Source organism: Phascolarctos cinereus, unplaced genomic scaffold, assembly GCF_003287225.1.
Source record: "Phascolarctos cinereus isolate Bilbo 61053 unplaced genomic scaffold, phaCin_HiC Scaffold_3;HRSCAF=262, whole genome shotgun sequence".
NCBI classification, from domain to species: Eukaryota; Metazoa; Chordata; class Mammalia; order Diprotodontia; family Phascolarctidae; genus Phascolarctos; species Phascolarctos cinereus.
Genome location: NW_027555736.1, coordinates 139306905 through 139331622, shown reverse-complemented (window position 1 = coordinate 139331622; position 24718 = coordinate 139306905). Strand labels below are relative to the sequence as shown.

Below are 24718 nucleotides of genomic sequence, written 5' to 3'. Positions count from 1 at the left end.
CCAATATAATAAAAATGACAGTCCTACCTAAATTAATATATTTATTCAGTGCCATACCAACAACCTATCAAAAATTATTTTATAGACAAAATTCATCTGGAAGAACAAAAGCTCAAGGATATCAAGGCAATCAGAAGAAAAAAATGTGAAAGAAGGTGGTCTAGCCATACCAGACGTCAAACTGTATTATAAAGCAGTAATTAATCAAAACAATTGGGTACTGGCTAAGAAACAGAGTGGTGGATCAGTGGAATAGATTAGGTACAAATTACATTATAGTTTATCTGTCAGATCTATGGATAAGGGAAGAATTTATGACCAAAGAAGAGATAGAGATCATTATAAAATGTGAAATAGATAATTTTGATTATATAAAATTTAAAAGTGCTTGCCCAAACAAAACCAATGCAACCAAAATTATAAGGAAAACTAAAAACAGGAGGGGAGAGGGGATTTGCAACAAGTATCTCTGATAAAGAACTCATTTCTAAAATATATAGAGAACTGAGTCAAATTTATAAAAATACAGACCATTCCCCAATTGATAAATGGTCAAAGGTTATGAACAGGCAGTTTTCAGATAAAGAAATCAGAGCTATCTATAGTCATATGAAAGAATGCTCTAAGTATCTATTGATCAGAAAAATGCAAATTAAAAGATCTCTGAGGTATACCGCTGCTAGATCTATATGCCAAAGACATCCAAAAAAGGGGTATAGGACTTATTTGTATAAAAATATTTATAGCAGCTCCTTTTGTGGTAGCTAAGAATTGGAAATCAAAAGGATGCCCATCAATTGGGAAATGGCTAAACAAGCTGTGGTATATGATTGTGATGGAATATTATTGTCCTATAAGAAATGACAAGCAGGATGATTTCAGAAAAACCTGGAAAGACTTACATCAACTGATACTTGGGAGGTGAAAAGAACCAGGAGAATGTTGTATGCAGTAACAGCAATATTGTTCAATGAAGAACTGTGAAACAATGATCCAAGACAATCCCAATAGGCCAATGATGAAGCATACTATCCATCTCCAGAGAGAGAATTAATATTGACTGAATACAGACTGAAGCATGCTATTTTTCACTTTTTTCTTTCTTTCATCTTTTTTTTCTTTTTTTTGAGTCTTCTTGCACAAAATGGCTAATAGAGAAATGTTTTGCATAATTGCACATGTATTATCTAGATCTGATTGCTTACCATCTCAGAGAGGAGAGAGGTGAGGAAAGGGGAGTGATAGAATTTGGAACTCAAAACTTTAAATAAAAATGTTAAAATATTTAAAAATTTAAAACAATTAATTAAAAAATGAGTGATAAAATAACTAGATACATACATAGTCAAGTATCAGATTATTTTTCTTTTATTTAAGTGTTTTGGCCCCAAACCCTGCCCACCTCAATTCATTTCTCATAATCAATTTGTGAGCCAAATTGGATTGTTTTAAAATAACTTATTTTAGATCTGATAAAGATACTTCTAAACTCTTTTAGATATTTTACATATCTTCCTGACATGACCTCCCCAGTTCCCTCCATTTTCATACATGTGACTTAAATGGTCTGTAATCAGTTTCTGTATGTCAGGGAGAATGGAGTTGACTACCAGCATATTTTGCTATGGCTTCAGGCAGCGCTTCCAGAGGGGTGAACTAGTTGACCTAATAAGATTTTTCCATTTTCTGATAATCATTAGATGTTAGACATCAGTAGAATCCTGGAAACTGGAGAGTAAAGACCTGATTCTTTCTTTTTAATCATTAAGAGAAAAAAATAGAACTGTTGGCAGATGTTGCCCCTCAAAGCTGTCACCAGTTTCTTGTTGTGTGCAATAATCTCTCTCTTCTACAATTTATGATGTTTTTCAAAAGTTTGATTTCATGATACTGAAAATAGCAAGTAGCACAGGTTACTTAAGTGGTCAGTTGCAGACGTCAAAAAGACTAATGATTTTGGAGCACTTAAAGTAGAGTTCAATGCTGAAAAAGAAAAGACTGTGCAAATTTTAAGTTTTGCTAATTGCATAGTCCAGTATATGGAGTTTATGCCGTGTGCAAACAAATGACGCCACTATGAATGCATGTTACTTTTCCAGTTACAAATATTTTGGATGATATTATTAATGTCACTTCTTGCATGTAATTTTTCAGTGGTAATATGCCATAGCCTATATTTGCCTACTGTCTGTTTCTTCATTGTGCTTTGAGTCACCTGCTTTTTTAAATTGTTGACAGATTGTGATATTCTGTGACTTTCAGCCATGTAGCGTTGCTGCATGAGCATTATTATTTAAAGGTAGGGATTTTTTTGGTTTGGGGAGAAGCTTTAGATTTTTTAACCTACTGCACAATTTCCTAGATGCAACCCAGCCCTTTCTTATCCCTATCCAGTAATATACCCCACTCAGGATCATGGAATTTCAGATTTGGAAGGGATCTCAGTGACCATCTAGGTCAACCCATGACCAAAACGAACAAAAAAATTTCCTACTGTAACATATCCAATCATTGGCTGTCCAATCTCTGCTTGAAGACCTTCCATAAGGGGGAACTTGCTTCTTTTCTAAGCATTACATTCCATTTTGAATAGCTCTCTCATTGTTAGAAAGTTTTTTCCTATCACCAAGTTTAATTTTGTTTGCATCTTCCATCCATTGTGGGTCAGTGAGAAGAATTTGGAGTCAGAGGTGCTTCCACTTCTGTCACTTAATGCCTGTGTAACCTTCAGTAATATGGAAAGTAACAATTCAGTAGGCAATTTAATATCTCTGGGCTTCAGTGTCCTTATCTGTAAAAAGAGTAAATTAGACTATATTTCCTATAAGTTCCCTTCTAGTTTTTAATCTGTGATCCTAATTTTGCCTTCTAGGAGCCAACAGAACACGTGTAATTCTTACTCTTCCATATGACATCAAACCTAAAAGGTCTATCCCTTCAGACAGTTCCAAATCCATCTAATTTTACCATCGTCTCACCTATATCTTTCTGTCTGTTCCATAAAAATAACGTGGGATGCTTTGCCAAGCTCTTTAATAATCAAGTATTTATAAAATACCTACCATGTGCTAGAGTCTGAGGATACAAGTAGAGAGAATGAAACAATCTCTCCTCACATTCTAATGGGAGAGATAAGATACATGTATAAAATTATAGGTAGCAAAGTATCTACAAAGTAACTCAATACAAAGTACTTTGGGAAGAAAGCCACTAACAGTTAGGGGCGAGGGTAGAATCAGGAAAGGCTTCATGCCGAAGAGAATGCCCAAGCTGCATCTTAAAAGAAGAGATTTTATGAGGTAGGGATAAGAAGGAAATATGCTTTGTCCATCTGCAGGGTTTCTCAGGGACATACAGACTATCCAGGACATATAGACAGCCCAATGTCAGTCCAACTGCATAAATAGTGCAAATGATGGTTATTCTTCATCATCTTGGTTTTTTCCTGTGTTCCTTGTTCAACTCTTTGGTGGTTGTGGACCTGATTTAAGACACTTTGCAGTGTGCCTCAGCACAGAATTATATGCAGACAGTTTTAGTTCTTTCACATGAATAGTTAGGTCACAGTGAAAAGCAGCATAGTACCTTGGTTCAAGTAGCCTCATATGACCTGGAGAGAAAGTCTTATAATAGCACCTAGTTTCTATTTTCTTCTTGAGGCATCTAAGTGGTGCAGTGGATAGAGTGCTGGACCTGAGGTCAGGAAGACCTGAGTTCAAATCCAGCCTCAGACCCTCATAAGCTATGTGACCCTGGACAAATCACATAAACTCTGTTTGCCCCCATTTCCCCAACTATAAAATGGGAGTAATGATAGTATCTGTCTCCCAGGGTTGTTGTGAGGGATCAAATGTGATATGCTTAGCACTTGGCAAATAGTAGATGCTATATAAATAGTTCTTCCCTTCCCTCCCATTCACTTATAAAATAAAGATAATGTTTGTACCATCTACCTCATAGGGTTGTTGTGAGGATCAAATTAGACAACAAAAATATGCAAAAAACTATGTAAGTGTACACTACTATATACTAAAGCGGCTATGAAAAGACATTGTCAATGATGTGTGTTTGGGTGTGGAGAGAAATGTGGGATATATGTAAATATGCTGTCGTCGTAGATATAGCGTTTGATAATTAAAATCATGGGTTAAGTTTAGTGCAGGTGGTTACTATATCTATATGGCTCAGTAATGTTTTATGCATTATTTTATATAACATTTCCATTTTGTATGTGATCTAAGAAATTCTTTGGAGCTAATGATGACATTCTTGAGTTATTTCTTTGTTATTAGTTATGTACTTTTTTTAAAGGCACATTTTATATCCTATTGTGCTTTTAAAAAGTGCTTTACCTTGTTCTAAATACTTTGGTACAAAATTTATTAATTACTTGATTAATCTTCAAGTGAGGGACATCTTTAATCACTTGGCAGGAATCTATGAACACTGAGCCAGAGAATCAGTTACTCATTTAAATAACCTACTAGCTAAACGTTCTACTTGTCAGGGTTCATCATTATTAAAAACATACAGAAAACTAACTGTCTGGCTGAAATAGAGCAGTTGATCATCCACATAAATGGATTAACATTTAACACAGCAACTTTTTTTTTTAATCAGAAGGAAAAATGAATTGGGGGATTCTTAACTCAGTCATATGTATCTTATTAATCATCTGAATTGGTTTATAACATTTCCTAAGTTGACATGACTTTTGCAAAATGCATTTTCCTCCAGCTACATAAATGTGACTCTCAGCCAAGACAGATTTATGACTTTTTAAAAATAATGGTGGGAGAATGAGATGGGAGGAAACAGTTTAGTATCTGTTTAGCTCTGAGGCCTAAAATGCGAACTCTCCAGTTCTTTAAGGCTTTGAAATGCTGATTCTAGCCTTCTTGTGGGTTCTTAAACACCTTCTCAAATGACCCATTTTAATAACCCGAAAGCTATTATGTAACAAGCAGCCATAATTTAGTCCAAGGCTCTAGGGGGACCCTCACAGTTCAGCAATGAATAGTTAATGCAGTATAATGTTTAGCAGGTTATTAGTTTTCACTATACAAATGCTGATCAGGGAACGCTTTTATAAGGTGTTTAAAAGAAAATGTAATTAACTGGTTTCGTGCTTTTGTTGCAGCTCAAATTGAAATTATTCCATGCAAGATCTGTGGAGACAAATCATCAGGAATCCATTATGGTGTCATTACATGTGAAGGCTGCAAGGTAAGGCCTCCCCCCCTTTTTTTGTTTCTGCCTTATTAAAAAAAATGTATTATTTACTCTCACAATTTCTGTAAATTCAGCTTCCTGGAATGTTGAAGGATCAGATTTGACACTACACAGTGAAAAGACATTTAGGTTTGGTGTTAAATTACAACCATGGTACATATATATTTTTAGCTTCTATAAAAGATAGCTAGAGGAAGCTATTTATTTGTTTGTTGTTTATACCACTTAATTGGGAGGAGGGGGCAGCTCCACGATGGATTAGAATGATTAGGTCTCATTTATACCTTTCAGTAAGGAAGTCACCTGAGTTAACTTTGATCTGTTCTTTGGTTCTCATTTTATGAGAAATTCTAATCAGATTTGGGTTTGCTATATAATTGCCTGCAGGCTGAACTGGCCAAGCTAATAGCTGACATTTACACACAACTTTACTTGAGGGATAAGTTCTCACTTTGACTCCAGGAATATAGTAGGTACACTATTTCCCTAAGTGGGAAATCCAGAGTGGAGAATCCAGAAGAGTCAAGCCCCAAACTTTGTCATTTCTCAGTTATTTTTTAGAATTATTTCATAATTATTAAAATATTATTTCATGTTATCTGCCCGGTAATTTATTTATTCAAGAGAAACAGCATTGCACAGTGGGAAAAGTTCTTAGATTTAGACTCTGAGGACATGTATTTAGATCCTGTCTTTTCAACTTTCTACTTATGTAGTGGCTTAACCTCTCTGGGTCTTCCTTTTTTTCATCTTTATAATGGCCACATTGAATTAGATGTGCTCTAAGATCTTGTTCTAAATCTGTGGTCCTATGATAAGAGTATAAAGCAGTCTACTTCTGAGGAGATTCGAGATGGCTTTCCATTTTAAACTGCAAAATAAGACCCTTAGAATTCAGATAGAACAGAGGTTTAGTGAAATAGAAAAACATAATAGATTTTCACTCACCCTAGCCTCTGTGCTATCAAATTTGAATCCTGGCTCTGTGAGTGTGGACAAGTCACTTCAACTCTTTGAGGTTCAGTTTCCTTATCTGTAGAATGGAAATAATATTACCCCCACTACTTCCTTCACAGATGGTCATGAAGAAAGCACTGTGTAAACTGTATAGTACTATATAGGTGTATGTTGGCATTATTACTATTTTTGTCATAAGAAAGTGTACAGATTCATCTGCCAAGACAAATAAAATTAAAGTTACGTAAGTGAAAGTATCCCTTTGGGCTGAATTATCTAGAAGGTCCTCCCAGTACTCTATCTCACTTTGTAATCATAGTTTTCACCTTTTTGTATTTGTGCTTTATAATGGTGAATGAACTGCAGAAAATGTAGATAAGTATTCCCTTCTTTAGTGAAATTCACCTGTTGAACTTTCTCTACAATATCTAGATAGCATTTCTAACAGAAATGGATTTTTTGACAAGTGTGCACTTTGGGATTCAAAAAGGACTTTGAAGTAGCTGCATGTGCAGCAGTAGGCTTTAGATCACTCACTCAGTTGTTCTGGATTAGCTAAATTGAAAGCAGTTGTGTTTCTCTTTTCCTCACTCTGGGAAAGGATATCACCAGGCTTCATATCATGAAAATGTTTTTTGGGGTCTACAAGACATCAACACTGGTTCTCCCCATGCATTTTTGCCTCTCTCCAAAAACCTGATGATGACAGAAAGCGAGGCATACTTGTGGAAGGTGTTGGACATACAGACCCAGGAGACCCCCTTCACCACAGCAAGTCACATAACCTTTTTGAGCCTCAGTTCCTTCCTCCAAAAACATAGGCTCATCATACTAGCATGCCCCCTACCTCACAGGTACAAGGGCTTAGTAAATCTTAAAGTCCTTACATTGTTATAACTCTTAATAGGTACAAAAATTAAAATAGAAAATTAAAACACTTATCAAAGAAAAGCCAGAAAAACCCACTTTTATGTGAGATGTCCGGACAGTTCTAACAGCTGTCAGATAATGAAGGCAAAACTTGTTTTGCTAATCATTCCCACTCTTCCTCTCCTTCAGTTTCTCTTCTACTTACTCTTTTTCTACCACCAATAGACTTGTTCTTCTTTCCTCTATACTTGGGGAGGGAAAAAAAACCACTTTTCTGTGACCCTGCCTTATAATAAAACTATCATCTACCATCCATTTATCCTTCATCCATTTATGGCTGGAACAGAGAGGCATCTCTAGTTAAAGTAGTGGATAGAGTACTGAACTTGGAGAAAAGAAAACCTAAAATTCACTTCCTAATTGAATGGACCCCTGGACAAGTCACTCTTGTGCCAGTTTCCTCATCTGTAAAATGAGAAGATTGGATTTGCTGATTTCTAAGGTCCATTCTAGCTCTAATTCTATGATCTCTGAAACCATATAATAATGGTTTTCAACTCTATCACTGCATATAAACAGTTTTATCAATAGCCTTTTCTCAGACCTCATCCACCAACTTTTTGCTGCATTTAACACTGTTGACTACCCCAGCACTCCTGGGAATTCTTCATTTGGCTTCTAAGACAATAGTATTGGGGGGGGGGATTTCCCTCTTGTTCTGGCCAGGCGTCATTCTCTTTCATTGGTTTGTTTTTCTCATCCCTTTCTAAAATATGGGTGTCCTCCTGAATCTCTGTCCATTGCCCTCTTCTGTGTCGATCATCTCTTCTTTAATGATCTTCCTTTCTCCCATTGTTTCAGTTACCTCTGTCTAGATGTCTCTGCTACCCTGAGCACTGGTCCCCCATTTCTAGTTGCCTTCCAACTTTCCCCATCTGAATGTTCTACCATAGTATCAAACTAAAAAATAAATAAATAACTACCCCTTCTATCAATTCACCTATTTCTATTAGTGATGGCCACCATCTTCCCAGCCCTCCAGATTCAAAGCCATCTCTGACCCTTCCTTGTTCCTCTGGCCCTATCTGTCTTCACAGTATCCCTCTCCACTCTCATTTACCATCACCTTGGTTCATTCCTTTATCACCTTTTTAGTTAGTGCCACCCTACTTGGTCTCCCTGCCTCTGGTATCCCCTTTCTCCAATACATCCTTCTTCACAAAACATTTGAGAATACACAAATCTATGTCATTCCCACTCAAGTCACTCCCTGTTTTTAGTAAGATAATTTACAATTTCCTTTGCCTAGCATTTAGATCCTCCACAAACACAGTAGACAGAGCATGGGATCTATAGTCAGAAAGACCTGAGTTCAGATGGGCCTCAGATACTTACTAGCTTTGTGACCCTGGGCAAATCCCTTAACTTCTGTTTGCCTCAGTTTCTTCAACTATAAAGTGGAGATAATAGCACCTACCTTGCACGGTTGTTGTGAGGATCACATGAGACACTACTTGTAAAGTGCTTAGCATAGTGTGTGGCACATAGTAGGTACGTAATAAATAATTAAGCCCATTTCTTTTCATCCTTTCTAAATCTACATAGTAGATTTAGAAGTAAATAACTATTCCATGTAATGGAATAAAATATTTTTGAAACTTTCTAAGTATATATCTAATGAGGAAAAAAGTGTATAAAATTCTAATTTGTGTGAGCTAGCCTTTTTTTTTTAATTTTCCTGCTTTAAATACTGCCTTAAGAAGCTATGGGAATTAGAGAGCCTATTCGTTGTTTGGGTTTGTTTCTTGAGAAGCAAAGAAATCATTATACATTTTATTATAGTTTTATTTGCATAGGAGTTACGTACAAACAGTAAGTGTGGTAATACTTTGGAGATATATTCTATCCCATTGTTCAAATGTAACCCTTGCTTCACTTCTTGCTGCTGTTCTTTCCTTGGTATCTTAGCTACAGATGACCATTCTATTTGAAAAATGCCCTGAATCCCATGTTTAAGTGAAATTTGATGATTTAAAATATTGCTGTATGATATCAATCAAACCATTGAACCTTCATTATGTGCAAAGTCCTGTGAGAAATGAGAAGACATGTATGATGCAGTCATTGTCCTATGAAAGCTTAGTTCTAGTTGGATATAAAAGCATGTTACTGATAAAGATGGCCATAATGTAAGTTTTAAAAATATAATAACAGGCATCATGGCCTACTGATTTTTTTGTGAAAGGCAATCAGGGTTAAGTGACTTGCCCAAAGTCACACATCTGGTAAGTTTCTGAGACTGCATTTGTACTCAGGTCCTCCTGACTCCAGAGCCAGTGTTCTATCCACTGTACCACCTAGCTTCCGCATAGTGATTAAAGAGCCTTCCGTGGTCTCAGGAAGATCTAGGTTGAAGTCCTGCCTCTGACACATACTGGCTGTGTGACTCTGGGCAAGTCACTTAATCTCTCATTTCCAGGTAGCTAATATTGTAGGTTTTAGGTCAGTTGCTGTTCTACATGGTAAGAGAGCATTTCTTCACTGGGAGTTACTTGCACCAATAACAAGTCCAGAAAGACATATAGATATGAACATAGAAATTTCAAGAAAGATGTGAAAATATAGATAGAGCCATCCCCATTACTTACAGAAACTTATAGAAAGACCAGTTAGTCCCCACTCATTCTTTCTATATCATCCCCTTATAATCTAACATCTATCCCTACAACTCCCCTGAAGCTGCTTTCTTCAAGGTTTCTAATGAACTTCCTATCCCCAAATCTAGTGGATTTATTTTTAGCCCTCTTGATTTCTCTACAGTGTTTTTTTCCTGATATCCAACCTCTCTTAGATATTTTTTCTTCCCTTGGCTTCTGTGATAGCATTCTAACTCTTCTTTGTACTCTCTCTTACTCTTCCTTCCATCTCCCTTGTCTTCAATATGATGTTCCCCAAAACTCTATCCTGTCTTCTCCTTTCTTTCTTGGTAATCTCTCCTGTTTTTATAATACTCTTTATTGCTTTTTGCAAGTAATCTTCAAACCTAGAATTTTAACCCTAATGTTAGTAGAATTTTTGATTCTGGCCCAGTGGAAGTCCAGTAATCCAACCTAGCCAAAATCAGAGAGGCTCATCAAGAGACTGGCTACAAGGTAATGAAGTTTTAGCCATAGAAGTTCTCAGACAGTTTAGGTAGACAATGAGTTACTCACCCCCAGAGTTGAATAGGAAGAGAAGAATGAACCAAATTACTTTCGGGAAATTGCAAAACTCCTTTATTAACCCCAAGCTTCCTATGAAAGCAAAGATCCATCTCTTTTTAATACTAATGTTGCATTTTTGATGTTGATTGACAATGAAAAATAGAAGAGTTAGCTGTGTTTGAGAGATTTTAATGAGTATCAAGTGACAGTCAATGGAAAAACACACTGTGGGTGTGAGTAAGCTGCAATATATAAACATTGAGGAACTCTGAAGAAGAATAGGAATCAAAGACATCATCAGAGAAATGCATGATAGAAAAAGAAAATAGGCTAGTCACATGACAAGAACAAGGGATGACAGGTAGGCAGCCAGAATCCTCCCTTAGCACCCTTGCAAGTATCAGGAGAAACAGTCCTATTTATAGGTTAAACACCCCAGGTGCAAATATGGACAAGAGTCAAATGGTATGAGCAAGCACAGATGAGTTGAGATCTGCATTGTAGGAGGGAATTCCTGAACCATTGAAATAACAGATCCATTTGAGAGAGCAATTCTCAAGCATCAAGTATTGAGTTGTAGAACTCTTTTGATTCACATTAATGTGGGGAGTAACCATATCAAGGAAATGATGCTTGATCCTTGAAGTATTAAAATATTAGTCACACAGGATAATTATAGCAATAGAGAGAAGGTCGTCCTTTGCTGAGAGTTTCTAGAGAAGCATTGATGGAAACCAGGCTGGTGAGATGTGTTATACAAGAAAGGGGTAGAACACAACCAGACTCCTGGTATAAGTAAGCAGAGGTAAGCTAAAGGAAAGAGGCTAAGCTAGGAGTCTTTTCATCTCACCTCCAAATCAGAAATAAAATTAGTGGGTTGTGAATGCATTGAATGTTAAGAAAATAGGTCTTTAAATCCAAGAGGATTGCTTTTTTTTGCATTGACTGAAAATCTTTTAAAGAACAATTTTAGTGTTACTGTATTTCTTTTGAAAACATGGTCACTGACAGATACTAGGGGTGCTCCTCAGTTGAAAGTGAGAAATTTATCTGGGAAAAGAAAAGAACAATTAGATTTTCCTTTAGTTTATTTAGTGTTACATTTTTTTTAGTTCTGCAAGGCCCAGTTGGTCAGAACATTGGGGCTTACTTTCCTCCTGAAGGCTCAGGAATAGATTCTTCTTTTATTCAACAAATATCTATTGCGTATCTACTTTAAGCAAAAGTCTAGAAGACTCTTTGCCTTAGAAGCAAGAGTTGATACTTTTCTTCATTTTAAGTAAAAATTACTTTGTAAGGAAAGAATATAATCCTTTTCAGAAAGAGAGAATGTATAAATTACCTGGTGTCATTTACCTAGAAGAAAATAATTCCCAAGCAATATAATAATGAGGAGGAGGAAGAAGACAGATAGATAGCATTTATATATCACTTTAAGGTTTACAAAGTATTTTAAATGTTATCTCATTATACCCTCACAACAACCCTATGAGGTAGATGCTACTATTATCCCCATTTTACAAATGAGGAAACTGAGTCTGAGAGAGGTAAAGTGATTTGCCCAGGGTCACACAGCTAATAAGTGTCTGAGGCAAGGTTTGACCTAAGGTCTTTATCAACATATTGCTTAGAAAGGGAGGAAAGCTCAGCATAGTGCATAGAAACCCTAGAAAACCCAGGTTCTAATTCCACTATGTACCAGCTCTGTGGTCCTGGGCAAGTCACTTAACCTCTCATTGGCTCAGAAAATTCTCTAAGACCATAAATTGCTGAGGGGGAGACCCTGAGATGCCTTGGTAAGAGGAAGTGCCTCACTGGGAGCTCCCTCACTGATGAAATAGAAGTAGATTAAATATTGTTATTGTGAAATAAATGTGAGGCTGAACTGCTTGCATGAAATGCTACATGAATGTCAGCTTTTACTGTTATTAGCATTATTAATCATGCCTCCACTAAAGTCTTCTTCCCAGGCCTTCTCATAATGTAGAGCTGACTGCTGGTCTCTACAAGGCCGTGGAGTGGAGTACAAGTCCTGGAAAGAATATTGAATGTGTTGGTGTCAGAATCTGAATTCAAATCCCACCCCTGATGCTCATTACCTGTATGAACTTGGATACTTTGGTCTTTGTTTCCCCATCTGTAAAATAGGGAGTTTTAACTAAAAGGCCTCTAAGGTATCCTTCAGCGCTGGACCTTTGACTAGTGGGCCAATCAGAGGGCAGAGACTTTGAGTGCAGGTGCCAAGATAGGCTGACATAGTAGACAGGGTGCTAACTTTGGAATTCAGGAAGACCTCAGTTCAGGCTCTCACACAGTATTGGCTTTGTGACCATGGGCAAGTTATTTAATTTCTTAGCATCTCTTGAAGACTATTAGAGACATCATCACGCATCTTAGGGACAGGAACTTTTCACCTCCTACAACTGCCTAGTACCTGTGAAATCGCTGGTACAGAGAGGGGAAAGTTGTTTAGCAGTAAAGACCCTTGCAATGAAAATCTTTCTTGATACATACTTACTAGTGGCTGCTAATTTTTTTTTGACTGAAGATTGTGAAATTTCACTAGTATTCTGAGACCCATTTCAGATTTTCCCTCCAGTTTTGCTATAATTCATGTCCAACATCTAGTTCTTATTTTTGTCTTAAAGTTCAGTTTCATAAAGAACATTAGGTCAGAAATCTTAAATAAGTATTATATTTTGCAAAAAGGAAGGCAGGGATGTTATTGTGTCCTTTTGACTTCAAAAGTGTCAATTCCATTTTAAAAAAATAAGTACATTAAAGAGTAATGAGAAGAAATTTGTGTTTGTTCAGCTAAAGCTTTCAGTTTCATGGTGATTCACACTTGGGAGGAATGCTTTCAACCCCCTAATTTGTCTCAAATTGGTTCATTTTTCAGTGAACCTCAGTCACTGCCTCTTTTTCAATTTGCAGAAAGTTCTAGGCCCACAATTGGGTACTCATTTGGTTTAGACTTTTATGTAGCTCTCTACAGTCAAAAACAACCATCACACTTGCTGATTGGGACAAAAGATGTCAGTTATAATTGCATATCAGAATGTACACAGTACTCTACTGGGAGGGGCAGCCTTTCTTAGAGCTAGAAAATATTCCAAGGATGCCACATTTTTATTACTGCTGTCATGTGCAGTTAGTGGTACTGCTCTAGCAAATTTTTGCAAACAAGGGTGATTGATAGTGTCCAAAGCCAGTAGAGAGAGTGCCAGAACTGTCTGCCTCTTTTCTTTGAATTCTGCTGGTCCAGTCAAGTATACTTGCCCCATTATAACTCTCCAGGGCTTACTATTCCCTCCCAATTTTTGGTGTTTCTCCTGACATTTCTTTTCTCTACTCAGCTTTCTCTATTTTCTCTCTTTTTTCAAATTTCATCACTTTCTCTAAAACCAGACTAGTGTTTTTATTTTCCTTTACCAGGTAATTAGCTATTAACTAAAAGAATTTCTGCCATCATTTATGTCAAAATGTTTAGCCAAAAATGTTTTATTCTTCCTCAGTCATATTCTTGAAAGAAAGGTCCCAAATGAATAACTGCAAAATGTCGTCTTTCTAGATGTTATTTACCTTTATTGAAAGTAACAGAGTAGGCAAATCTATTTTGGGGGGGGTGCTTAAAATGCCCCCATCCCCAAATTCCTAATTGTCAGTTGCCGGTAATACTGTAAAATTTAATGATTCATGTAAGCATATGAGTATTCACAATAAATCATGGAGTTATGAATAAGTCATGGTTGTCAAAAGGAAATGTGTAGCCATTCCAAGCCGTCTGCCATTAGAATGCATCGAGGCAGCTGTCAGCTGTTTTCTTGTAATTAAACAGCCAATGAGCAGCTAATTAAGACATATGTGTATACAGAAGTGGAAGTGGGTATGTTAATGAACTGTAGGAATCAATTCATTAACTGAAAATTGTCAAAAAAGCCAACATCAGCTCAGCATTTCAGCCTCTGCTGATCTGACTAGGAAGCATACAAAGGATGTGCCAGTGACACCAGCCAAGCCCACTCACTTGCATGCCCTAGGCCTCCCTGGCAGTACCAGTCAGCTTGATACCACAGCATGCAAGGCTAGGTGTCTTACAGGGACAGATGGTTGAAATGATCAATAGTGCTGATAAGTAAAACTGTATTGATATTTCAAAGGTTTTATTTAAGCTGGCACACAAGTTGAAGAATCTTTCTGCCCATTTCAGAAAACTGATATAGCATGCAGTACAAAATAGGTAATTCTCCATGTCAGAAACAATCCATAGGACTTGAACAACTGACAGACCTGAATGTTTGCTTTTTAAAAAAAATGCCCATTGATAGTGCTTTTTTTTAAAATCAATATGCCAAACATATTATTTAACTATCCTCTCTTTTCCTCGGTTCTAGAATGGAGAGGGGGAGAGAGGAGGGGTCATGGGCAGGGGATTAAAAATACGGTAAACTACAAAATATTTAGCAAGTTCTTGGGATAACATTAGACAGACCCACCAATGAATCAACAAGTATTTTTTAAGTAATCTAACAGAATTGGAGATCCTAGAGGAAGAACTTAATGAAACAAGAAGAAAATGAATGGAAGACATTTCGACATGCTGGAGGTGGGAAGCAAATGTAATTTAAACTGTTAGTGTAGATGGGGTGGCACAGTGGATAGAATGCTGGGCCTGGAGTCAGAAAAACTCATCTTTCTAAGGTTCAAATCTGGCCTCAGACTCTTACTAGTGTGACCCTGGGCAAGTCAGTTAACCCTATTTGCCTCAGTTTCTTCTGTAAAATGAGGTGGAGAAGGAAATAGCAAACCAGTCTTTGGCAAGAAAATCCCAAATGGGGTCTCAAAGAGTCAGGCATGACTGAAAAATGACTGAACAACAATAATAAAGTGTAGTGTTCATGAAAAGAATTCTGGACTGGAAATTTGGGTACTGTGATTCTAGTCTTGTGTTATATAATTAAGTAGTAACAAGTCCTTCTCACTTATCTGAGCCTCAGTTAGTTAACTCATTTATGGAGTGAGGAGATAAGACTAGACAGTTTAGATTAGACTAGATCCCACCTAACTCTTAGATTCTGTGATCCTATAAAATAAATGTTAGGAAATGTCAGAAAGCAAATCTCTTAAAAAGCAGGCAGAAGGAGACTCTTAAGAGCATGGAAGCTCTTTATGAAAAAGTGTCACCGAGTTCTTACCAGGGAATTGTTTCATAATTCCCAAACCTTTCCTTTGTTATAGAGAGTCAGTGGAAGGCACAGGTAGGCTAACGTCCTTCTCTGTAGTTTTTGTTACTCTTTGGTGTGGCCCCGAGTTACCGTGAGGTCACCACAATCAACAGTCCTGAGCCACAAGAGTTGTTGGGCCATTGGTCAAGCCTGACCAGATTTACACCCACAGATTCCCATATCTTTTAAATATTAGAAATGTACCTCTTTATTAAAATATCCCAACTCAAGCAAAATGTAAACAAGCTTCAAAGTTAATCTTTTGCAATAAATAAAAGCCTAAAGATGCATATTTCTGTTTTTCTTAGCACATTTTTGGCCATCACCCATAGGAAAACTCAGGGGGTCTTTAGCATCCTCTGCCACATCCTCGTTTTATAGATAAGGAAATTGAGGCACAAGGAGATTGTGACTTGCCTTAGATCATCTATTTTTCACTGCTTGACCTTTCCCCTTAACTGGGTCATGAATGCCTTCCCACTGTCTTTTATCCTGCCCTCCAGCTTGCCTGTCCTGGGTTTGGGGCTTTTGGCTTGAGAGGCCCTAGTATTTTCTCTCAGCTGCCAGCTTGCTTCCCTGAGGGAATTTTCTCCCTCTCTGCTCCCTGAGTCTGTCAAGATCCTTCATCCTCTTTTCTCTCACCTGTTTCCTTTAGTGCTTGAACAGCAATCTTTCTAAATCTGTGTCCTCTAAGACACTGTAAGGAAGGCCCAGCATAAGATCATTTCTTACTATCCCAAGGAGACTTTTTTCTTTGTCTTTTGAGAAGTCACTGGTAAAAAGCTTTAGGCACACCACTGTTAATGTAAAAGTATGGCTTCAGTTTCTAGGTTTTTGTGTTTGCCAGAAATTTCTGACTGTTAAATGTTGTTAACAAATGAAGTACTTTATGACCCCTTTGGGGGTGAGGGGGTGAGAGGGAGATACTACAGTGTAATAGGCCTAGTTTTTATCTTTATTTATATACCAGAACTTAGAGGATTGCAGATTTAGAGACAGAAGGAACCTCAGAGGTCATCTAATCTGTCCCTTTATTTTAGAGATGAGGAAACTGAGGCCCAGAGCTGTTAAGTGTGTTGGCCAAGGTCAGACGTGTAAGTGATGGATGTAGAATTCCAAGAGTCTTCTAAGAGTCTTGTTCATTCCATAGAAGCAGGCAGCAAGTGGAAAGAACAAAGCCAGGGAACCTGAGTTCAAATCCCACCTCTGCCTACTCCCTGCATAACTGTAGGAAAGGTCATTTAACCTTTCTGGGCCTCAGTTTCCTAATCTGTAAAATGTGAGGAGGTTGGGCTAGAGAGCCTCTGAGGTCCTTTCAATTTTAAATCTGACATTTCTGTGATTTTGTGCATCCAAATGTTTACTGTCTCTCTCAGAGCAGTGCCCTTGCAAGGCTGTACCTATGGTTTAAAAAATCATTGGAATTCTTCTTCCTAGAATTGCCTTCAGGGTGAATTTGACTTTTGGGAAAACAGCTAAAAAGTATTAGGGGCCAAATCCAGTAAATAACATGGATGACCAAGTAGGCTTTTAATATTTAGCATCTAAGCAGCAACTTATAATAGCTATAAAGTAATGAGACCGATTTGGTCCTGTGACTCATCAGCTGGCTGTGATAGCAGTTCCAAAAGAGTAGTTTTAAAAAAATGTTTGGACTGGTGACAGCATCATTGTAATACATGTTTGGACTTCTGGGAGGGCTAAAAGACAACTCTCATTTATAGTAATTGCTTGCTACACTTTTACAAAGCACCTTCCTCATAATCCCATGAAATACTCCAAGCAAGTGTTGTAGCATGATACCAAAAGAACAAGAGTTCTAAGTCTGGAGCCACAGGACCTGGGTTCTAATCCTGCCTCAAATGTTTACTTCCTCTGTAACCCTGGACAAAGTTTTCTCCACTTTCCTGGGCCTCAGTTTCCTCATCTTTAAAATGAAGCGATTGGACTAGATGGTCTCTGGGGTCCTTTCTCTCTTTATGATCTCCCTTTTGACAGATGAGGGCACCAAGGCTTTGAGATGTTAAAAAGAGTTATCCACCATCACATAGGTAGTAAGAGTCAAAAGTGGAGCTGAAACCCAGATTTCTTGACTCTCAAGTCCTATACTTATACTACTACTTCATTTATATAACTTTAATATGAGTATATGAGGCCTGGTGTTATTTATATAATAAAAATGAATCTCGTTACTTATAACCAGACAATTTTTTAAAATTGGTTTCCCTACTTCTGTAACTGTTTAAAAAAAGCCTTTTGGTCATCCTGTGGCTATTCAGTCCCTTTAGAGGTTCAGCCTTGCAGGGTAGATTATCAACAAGCAGTGCTAATATACCAAGACTTTATTAGTACTGATTGTGTTGTCATAGTTTAGTATCTAGAAAACAGAAGATAATCCAGAGACAGTCTTTTAGGGTGATATCTAGCCCATATGAGAAAAAAAAAAGAAACTATAGGAATTGAGACTCAGTCTCTAGAAGAGTCAAAGCACTGAGCTGGTACAGTGGATAGAGTGCCAGGCCAGCAGTCAAGTAGACTCATCTTCATGAGTTCAAATTCAACCTCAGACACTTACTAGCTGTGTGACCCTGGACAAGTCACTGAACCCTATTTGCCTCAGTTTCCCCATCTGTAAAATGAGCTGGAGGAGGAAATGGCAAACCGCTCCAGCATCTTTGCCCAGAAAACCCCAAATGGGGTCATGAAGAGTCAGACACGACTGAAAAATGACTGAACAGCAACAGCTCTGGAAGAGTGGAGGGTTATTACAAATCACAGGTTCATAGATTCAGCCCTGCAAGGAGTAGTCTTAGAAATCATCTAATCCGGACCCTTCATTTTAAAAAATTAACAGTGGCCTGAGTAGGTTAAAGAGCTCGAATCGGGTAACACCAGATTGTGTGTTCCTGTGCGTGTGTATATACACACATGTGTATCTCTACCAAAGTCTTACTGAGATGCTTCATGCTGAAGGTGGGGGATTGGTGTAGGGAGTTCTTTTAAGCTATGCTAGGGAAACACAAATTCTGGTACAGTGTGTTGAGCCAGAGGGGCTTTGTATATGGGCCCGGTGATGGTCCTCCCACAATAGACCTACAGTGTAACTTAGCAAAGCTCAGTGAGGCTCATCATTAGGTTGGCCACCTGACCATAGCAACTCTTGAAGATTATCTGTTAAATTAAATTATAGAGCTGCATATGTAAGTAGAGCAATGACAAAAATGATAGCGCTTTGATGCATTGACTATATGTATATGTTGTCATCTGGGTAAACATATACCAACCACCTCCAAAGGTTATGGCAAAGAAAATGTTTTGTAAAGTATAGAATGCTAGAGACATGGGGGAGAAAGGAGCTGTGGTAGATAGCATGCCTCCCTCTGTGTCATTGGACTTCCAGAAATTTCTCATCATATACTTCTGTTCTTTCTTCAAGATAAATATAAAGTTAATCCACATAACATTTGGTGAGCCACCTGCCAGATGCAAGGCACCATGCTCATTTCTGGGATTGACATAAAGTACAAGACAAGGAACCTTTGGAGTTGATAGCTTGTAGGAGTCACTGTGGTTATAATTTTCACCCACCTTTTGATGATTAAAAAGGTTCAAGAGACATAATTTCTGGGTACTTTAATAACTTTTAATAATGCTATTATTTAAATAAAAGGATGATCATTTGACCATCTCTCTATTAGACCAAAGACAGTCATAGTGGGCCAGGCTCATGTCTTAAATGCTCTTTTGGAAGAGGAGTGGCAACCCTGATTAGCTAACAGTTAGTGAGAGAATGAATATTACAATGAGAGGTTGGATTTGAACTTTGATCGTATCATCCCTTTCTAAGTCCCCACCTCCCCAGCCTTGGGCAATCTATTCAAAGAATTTATACCCCACTTAAACCTGAACAAAACATTATGGCTACTCCATGTGGATGGGCTCTGAACGAGAAAGTTATTAGTCAAATCTCATTATCAGCAATGTTCGTCAAGAGACTGAACTTTTTAAGATCAGGACTTTAGAAAAAGGGGGGAACTCTGGATCTCCCCAAATCTTTGATTATTAATAATCATTTCTCTCTATCTGTGATGAGCCTATACAAACTTAGTTAGTCTGGTCCTCAGAGAATGGATGGAGAGAGTGTCTCCAAACCAAACTTACCTTCTAGTTGGGGAAACTATACAAGTAGGTATGAGATGCTAGATTGAGTTTCACAGCTCAAAAAGACATGGAAGTCTGTACTATTTTATAGGCGATGTTCTATAATGATTACTGGGTGTCTAGGTGGGGCAGGGGAGGGGTAGTCTGGACAGGGAACACTAGGTGAAAGAGGTCAACTAGCTTTTGCTTCGAAAAAGCTATCCATAGGGTTTCCAGGGCATTGGCTGTATGCTTTGGGCTTTCAGGAGCCCCATGTAGCTGTGGGAGCTATGTAGGTGAACAATGAGGAACAGGAGGGAATTGAGGCTGAAAGCAAGTGGTTTTGTCAGCATTTAAAGATAAAAACTGCAAATGCTTATGATTCCTAGGCATGCCATAGCCATGTAAATTCCCCAAATGTTGCCAAGGCAAACCAAGACACAGTAGTCCCTATCTCCTTTCAGTTATTCCTTTCAGCTTGCATGTTGGCCTTATGGGACATAAGCCAAATTTGACATTTCATGCCATAGAGGACATATGATGTAATTTGCCTTGGTCCTTATATCCTCTCCTCTTCTCCATGGGATAGCCAGTCCATGGGCTTAGAGCAAGCAGATACTCTGGTCATCTTCCCTCACTACACTACGGTTTCACTTAAAAGTCTACCTGCTCCTTTGTCTATTATCTTCCTACTTCTAACATTAATCCTTTGAGTGGGTGGCCTATGTATCTTGCCAATATTAAAACCACCACCTCTGCCTCTTTGAGCATCAAGGAGTTTCCTCTGGGCACATTATAATTAAAAAAATAAAAAGGACTGAGAAAGTTTACCAACCTTATTAGGTAGTCTGTCAAGACGTTGGTGCTAAGAGTTCAAGTACCATTGAGATACCCAGGGTAAAGGATGCTATTAAGTACAGACTTGGTTATGCTACCTTGGCAAGATATTTCTTCTCTCTGGACTTTAGTGTCTTAATCTGGGGAGTGAATGGGTTGGACTACATTGATTTTAGTTCAACATACATTTATTCAATGCATATATAAGTTTTTTTCTAGTTATAACATTCTTTTATGTCTGTCATCTTCCCAGTCTTCCTAGGCTCAATACCTAGGAGTCCTTCTCAGCTGCTCACTATCTCTGTTGTGCCAAAGTCTTTCCATTTTGCCTTTGTAACATCTCCCCTTCTTTCTTCTGATACTGCCACCACTCTGGTGTGAGCCCTCATGACTTCACTATAGTGACTGTCACAATAGTTAAACATTTATTAAGCAGTCAGTTAGTAAATACTATTAAGCACTTACTGTGCTAAGGATACAAATACAAAAAAAGAAAGACAGCCCCTGCTCTCAAGGAGCTTACAATCTAATGGGGAAAGACAGCACACAAAAGGAAACTGAAAAGCAGTGGAGGGGGAAAGGGGTTGGGATACCTGATTCGAGGGTGTGGCAGAAAAGTTAAAGACATCCCACTGTAGTGCAGCTAGATAAGAAATGAAGAGATGTTCAGAGCTGAGCTCCTTCAGCTCAGAAGCTTTGGGAGTTCATGGCTCCACCCTCAAATCAGAGGGACTGAAGGTGGTAATAAGATAGAGTGACAAGGCTGATGGGATCCTGCAGGATGAGGAGGTTTCCCAATATTAAGCTTCCTGGGGCATAATGGGAAAATCAGAGTTCTAGAGTAGTGCATCCATATGAGAAATGAAAAACCCTGTGTGCCAGAAACTGCACTAAGCACAGGATGTGCAAGTTTATAAAAGGAAAAAAAATGTAGTTCTTGCCCTCAAAAACCTTACAGTCTAATGGGGGAAGACAGTGTCCAAAAGAAAACTGAACGGTGGCAGAGGAGGGTGGAATAAGTGGGAAGACAAGAGGAAGGGAGTAAACATTTATTAAAAGCCTGCTTTGTGGCAGGCGGGGCAGCTCGATGGTATAGTGGGTGGAGCACTGGGCTCGGAATCAGAAAGACTCCTCTTCCTAAGTTCAAATACAGCCTCAGATACTGGCTGTGTGACCCTGTACAAGTCACTTTACCCTGTTGCCTCAGTTTCTTCATGTGTAAAATGATCTGGAGAAGGAAATGGAAAACCACTCCAATAGCTTTGCCAGGAAAACCCCAAATGGGGACGCCGAGTCAGACATGACTGAAACAACACAACAACAGATGTGCTAGGCACTATGCTAATTGCTTTTACAGATATTATCTCATTTGATCCATAGCAAGCAATAGCTTGCTGGTTGGTCTGGCTGCCACAAGTTGCTCCTCATTTCAGTCTATCTATTGCTCAGCAGTCAAAGTGATCTTCTTAAAGTGCAGGTCTGACCATGTCATCGCCTACTCAATACCCTGATCACGTTTACAAATCATAAAACCCTCTTTGGAGGTGTCCATAACTCTTCAAAACACACCTTTTCAGTCTCCTTCCAATTTGCCCCTCCAGCCCCCAGATAATTTATAACCTAGTGACACCAGCCTCCTTGCTGTTCCTGGAACAAGATATTCCCTGTCCCATCTCCAAGATTTTAATTGGCTGTCTTCCATGCCTAGTACATTCTCCTTCCTCATCTCTACCTCCTACCTTCTCTGGCTTCCTTCAAGAGCCAACTAAAATCCTACCTTCTACAAGAAGTCTTTCCGGCCCCCCCCCTTGTCTGCATTGATAATGTCCAGTTAATCCCACATGTAGTTTGTCTCCTCCTTTAGACTGGGAGCTCCCTAAGAGCAGATACTGTCTTTTGCCTTTCTTTGTATCCCCAGGGCTTAACACAGTGTCTGGCACATAATAGTCACTTAATTAACATTGGTTGACTGACTAATTAAAAAAAGAAAAGATAGAAAAAGAAAGAAAAATAAGTGAACCTCATTGAAAAGTCAGCAGTCATCTAATTTGCTTCCTCATTTGATGAATGAGGAAACTGATACCCAAACAAGTGAAGTGACTTGACCTAAGCTGAACTAAATAAATGAGCTAAAATGAGCTGGGCATTCCCGGTGCTGTTTCTGGGACCCGACCCAACCAGAATTTCTGGTGTAGAGTTATCATTTAAACTTTGAAAAACATAGAAAAGTATTTTCCTGTTTGGTGTGATTTTTGTGCAATAAATATTTTAGAAATAAATGGAAAACACAGGTGAGTGATTAATTTCCTTCCATTTGTTTTCCAAAGGAATTTCTTTTAATCGTCAATGGCCACAAAATGGAGACCAAGTCCAATATTCCTTATGCAACTCTGCTGAAATTAAAGGGAGCTTTGCATGTGTAAGGACTGTAGGATTGGACTCAGGAGATTCATTTTACTCAGGAAAAAAAATAAACACTAGCTTTAATTTCATTAATGATTTCCTAGATGATTCTAACACAAGTTTAATTCTCCATTAAATATTAAACCATTTAGTATACTGTCTTTAGAATTGGGTAGACAAAATTGATACTAACCTATTGTTTTTGCAATTTGTGACTTAAATCACAGGGCTTTTTCAGGAGGAGTCAGCAAAGTAATGCCACGTACTCCTGTCCTCGTCAGAAGAATTGTTTGATTGATCGAACTAGTAGAAACCGCTGCCAACACTGTCGATTACAGAAATGCCTTGCTGTAGGGATGTCTCGAGATGGTGAGCTCTCCCAATTTGAGTTCTCTTCCTGGGGTAGAGTGACACTCTTTTTTTAGGATGATTGTTAAAATACCTCTTAAAATGTGAACTAAGTTCTTCCATATATTCCCCTGCTTTATGTAGCTGTTTCAGCATAGATGTTGATCCAATTTGCTGCATCTCCAAAGAGGTGGTTGCTTTAAGCTGATTCAGTGAAAGGTGGCATGACCAGGAAAATGTATCAGAACACTTCCAGTGCATGACTTTAAGACACTATATGGAGATGCATTGATTAAACATAAGTATAAATCTTACTGCCTTCATACTTTGAATTTTCATTACATTTTGCCAGATGGCAAAGCAACTCCCCCAAATTTATAGGTTTGTAGACAGATGCTATATCCCAAAAGGATTATTGACATTCAGAGCAAATCAATTTTAACTTGCAGTACATATTTTAAAAAATTGTATGCTAAAGTCAAATATTTGTACACACAGAGTATATGAGAATAAAGCACAGCTTGGATCAGCAACAAATTTTCTTTTCATTAAGGAAAAATATTTTAAAAAGGAGAAACCATCTATCATCCAATTATAAGACATTCTAGATTTGCCTGGGAAACTATCTTAAGTGTATAGAATAATCAATACCAGATTGTAAGACAGTTATTCACATGCATGGAAACTGGGCACAAAGCACATTATGTATGTTTGAGGTCATTTCATCATGTTGGATGGTCTTTTCATGAGATCTAACTGAATATCATGTCTTGTCTAATAAAGCTTCTCTTTAAAGGACCACCCTGTAGATATCAACTTCAGCTTACTAGGCATACTGTCTAATAAAGACTCTCTACTGTTGCTGGAATCCAATATTTAGAAACTCCTGTGGACCTGCTTTTTGCACAGAGTGCAGCCCACAATGGTGGTGGTATATATGCATGGCTCTTGGAATATGAAAGAATAAAACTGAAAGTTTTTGGAGCTGACAGATGCAGGTCACAAACAATTTACACCATATTCTTAGAAATTCCTGTGATGTGCAATGCCAGCAGATTTTCTCTTCTGTTGGCACTGAGCTGACAAAATTAGGTGTTGCTTGGGAACCTGTAAATTAAAGTCACAGGATGAGAATGTATTTTCTCAAGAACAGTTTTTCTTTCTTATTTGGAAAGGTATTATTATGAAGGCACTGTAAGGTAAGACAGAAGTTTCGTGTAGTTGTTATACATATAGAGCAATAACAGTTCTACCGAAATTTGTTCTCAGGATGTAATGGGACATATGTTTTTTAATTGTTTCAGGAAAGATATTTTTTTTTTGCGAATGATAAATGGTACATGTTGTTTTGGGTTTGAGGTCAGTTTTTGTACTTGGGAAATTGTAGTATCTAGGTGGTGGTAGACGGAGTGCTAGACTTGGGAGTCAGAAAGACCTGAGTTCAAATGCAGCCTCAGACACTTACTCTTAGTGTGGCCTTGGGCAGGTCACCTAAACTCTCTC

The 24718-nt window shown here is 38.1% G+C and overlaps 1 protein-coding gene across 2 annotated transcripts in view; it reads left to right on the top strand.

Moving 5' to 3' along the window:
• The window catches only part of RORA (RAR related orphan receptor A), a 199595-nt gene that overhangs the window by 160086 nt on the left and 14791 nt on the right, over positions 1–24718 (top strand). For both annotated transcript variants that reach the window (XM_020968636.2, XM_020968639.2), the window contains exons 2-3: positions 5141–5226; positions 23095–23236. In XM_020968636.2, coding sequence (XP_020824295.2) covers positions 23224–23236 — 13 coding nt within the window. In that variant the 5' untranslated portion in view covers positions 5141–5226; positions 23095–23223. The remainder of the gene's footprint in view (positions 1–5140; positions 5227–23094; positions 23237–24718) is intronic.